At 48.8% G+C, this 2,695-nt stretch overlaps 1 protein-coding gene across 1 annotated transcript in view; it reads right to left on the bottom strand.

The window, feature by feature from the left end:
• The window catches only part of SFMBT2 (Scm-like with four mbt domains 2), a 180,365-nt gene that overhangs the window by 32,834 nt on the left and 144,836 nt on the right, over window positions 1-2,695 (bottom strand). Inside the window, exons 15-16 of the mRNA XM_012664906.1 lie at window positions 1,350-1,537; window positions 911-933 (exon numbers count right to left, since the gene is read on the bottom strand). Coding sequence (XP_012520360.1) covers window positions 911-933; window positions 1,350-1,537 — 211 coding nt within the window. The remainder of the gene's footprint in view (window positions 1-910; window positions 934-1,349; window positions 1,538-2,695) is intronic.

Genomic DNA, 2,695 nt, shown 5'->3' on the forward strand with positions numbered 1-2,695 from the left:
CAGCATCACTCCGAGGGTTTCCTCTCGTCCACAGAGTCAAGTCCAAATCGCTTCGCACGCCGAAGAAAGCCTCTCCCAGGCAGGCCTATCCCATCCGCTCGGTTCTACCTCGCACTGAAGCATCAGGCGGGCCAGATTCCGCTCTGCTTTTCTTTCCAAAATGCAATGCACCTTTAGTACGTATTACTCATCTCCAGCCTGAGCTCCTGTGCTCCAGCCACCCCTGTCCCTCCTTTGCATGAATACCTTGAACGCCCACCTGTGTGAGCAACCAAGATTCCACGCGCTTTGCCTAAGCCAGATCAAGTCACTTGCCATGTATCTGTCACTGCTGCTCTGCCCCCGCAGCACTGTGCTCCGGGTCCTTGCAAGGGCCCCCCTACTATGCATCTAACTGTGGGTTGTGTCATCTCCCCAACAAGATCAGAAAACCCCTCAAGGGCAGAGGGGACAGTGTGTTTGGCTTTTGATCCAGTGCTTCCAATGGTCCCTGACCCCTGACAGTCACCTAACAGACATCTGTTCAGTGGATCGATAGACTGTTGTGCCCATGCAATTAAAAACCATTCATCAAGGTACAGCAGCAATAAAGGACTTCTATTTGGTGTCTTCTTTCTTAAGAGAAAGCAGTGAGGTGTGTTTAACAAAAAGGGCAGAGCTAAGGTTCCAAGAAGGTTTGGAAACTGTTCCAAAATTCCAGCCTGCTTCCAAGCACTGCCTGAAGCTAAGCTATAAAAACGCAACGGAGAGAAAAAGCCTCCACTGACACCCTCAGGATTCACCTCTCTTGAAGGCCACAAGAAAAATGGAAAATAAGACCCTCCACCTGGTGGGCGGCCTAGGCTTGGCCTGGACATGGCCCATGCCATAAATCTCGTGAACATACCTGCGTCAAAGCATTTATCATTACCTCCTACGTGCGGGCTGCACGTGCTGGGGACGGATGGACAAAAACAGATGCCACCCCAACCCATTCTTAGTGACACTCCATGCTGCTTGGTGAAGTCCCCCATCCCTCTCCAGGCTGGCACAGCTCTTTGCAAAACCCGACTCCTCAATCCTAAACCCTCATTCCACACACGACGAATCTTTCTTCTGTCTTCCCAGAGCACTTTACTGAAGTCTAGTGCAACATTTCCCCTTAATTTACGGAACGTATGTCCCTCCTGCTAGACTGTGAGTCTTCCATGGGCAGGAATGTCATTTTTCATCTTTGCATCTGTGGCTTCCAGCCCCCAGGGCCGAGAGGAAGGAATGGTTGGTAAATCTTAACTCAGTTGCTTCGAACGTCTGGGGTCTCCTTTGGAAACTGTGCCTGCAGCTTCAAGATCCTGTTAAAATAAGCCAACTGTGGCCGTGCGCGTGCGATTTACCTCTTTGAGAACCAGCACACATTTGCCAGGTCCCACTGACTGGGGCAGCTCTGCGATCCTCCCTTTGTTCAGGTAAGGGCCCGAGAAACACCTGTGGTTGATGAAGAGCTGAGGGCAGCAGTATTTCCCATGGACGGTTCCTGCAGGGGAAGAATAGCAAAGCCGAGGTTTAGGACCACAGCTCCAGACCCACAGGGACCGACAAGAGAAACACACCTGCTTGATCCACTTAGTCGGCGGAGCCACCTCGCGGAGCTGTCCGAGGTGCTGACTGACGCCCGTCTGAAGTCACAAAAGAAACCAGGCTCAGGGTGGCCACGACAGCCCCGAGGGCTAGTGTCATTGGAGCGCTCATTAAAAGGCCTCACCCTGGTTCCAAATTGTGACAGAGCAGTAGAGAAAACCAGATGATTTTTTTCTTTCAAGGCACATCATGTCCTAATTTCAGGACATTTTATATGAATAATAGTATCGTAGAAAATCTGATTAGATTTTCCACCACACAAACTGTTTCCTAGGCAGTGTTCAAGACACACAAAAAGATGCAGACTAAGACAGGGACAGCTCAGTTGTCACAATGCAGCCCCAAAACAAAAACACCAACTGCACGGCTACATTCTCCGTGTCTCCTACCGGGTGACTGCCCCCCATCCCTGCGCCGGTAACCGCCCCCCCCCATCTGGTATTTATCATCCCCCTGAAGGTCTACAACTGTACTGCACACCTGAGTATGTGTGTGCCTGCAAGCGATATAGGCATTTTGGATATTTTAAAAATATTCCGTAAATGATTTTCTGCAACATTTTGCTTGTTTGCTCAACATGAAGTTTCGGAGATACATCCAAGTTGGTAAATGTGTATCTAGGAAGTTCATTCATTCTTCATTTCTGTATATTACTCCACTGAATTAATATACCACAACTTAGGCATCTATTCTCTTACTGACAGGTACTTACTTGCATCTGCTTTCTCAGTATTGCCAGTAGTGCCTTAAGGAATACGAATGTAGAAATTGTATTCAGCGCATGGGCAAGATATTCTTGCAAGTGTCTAATAGGAGTAGAACTGCCTGGCCACAGGTCTGCGTATCTTCTGTTTTACTAGGCGTGGCCAATTTTTCCCCCAAAGTGACTACCCCCGGTTTATACTCCTACCTGCACTAGGTAAGAGTTCTGCTGTCCCACAGCCAAGCCAACACTAGACACTGTTAGGCTTCCCCATTTTGCAATCCAATGGAGGCCAAATGTACCTTGAGTTTGCATTACCTTTATTCTTTTAACTCAGAAAGGGAACAGGACAAGTTGTTGGTCTTGTACCTCAAG

The sequence above is a fragment of the Propithecus coquereli genome, unplaced genomic scaffold, assembly GCF_000956105.1.
Source record: "Propithecus coquereli isolate 6110/MARCELLA unplaced genomic scaffold, Pcoq_1.0 Scaffold94, whole genome shotgun sequence".
In the NCBI taxonomy this organism is placed as follows: Eukaryota; Metazoa; Chordata; class Mammalia; order Primates; family Indriidae; genus Propithecus; species Propithecus coquereli.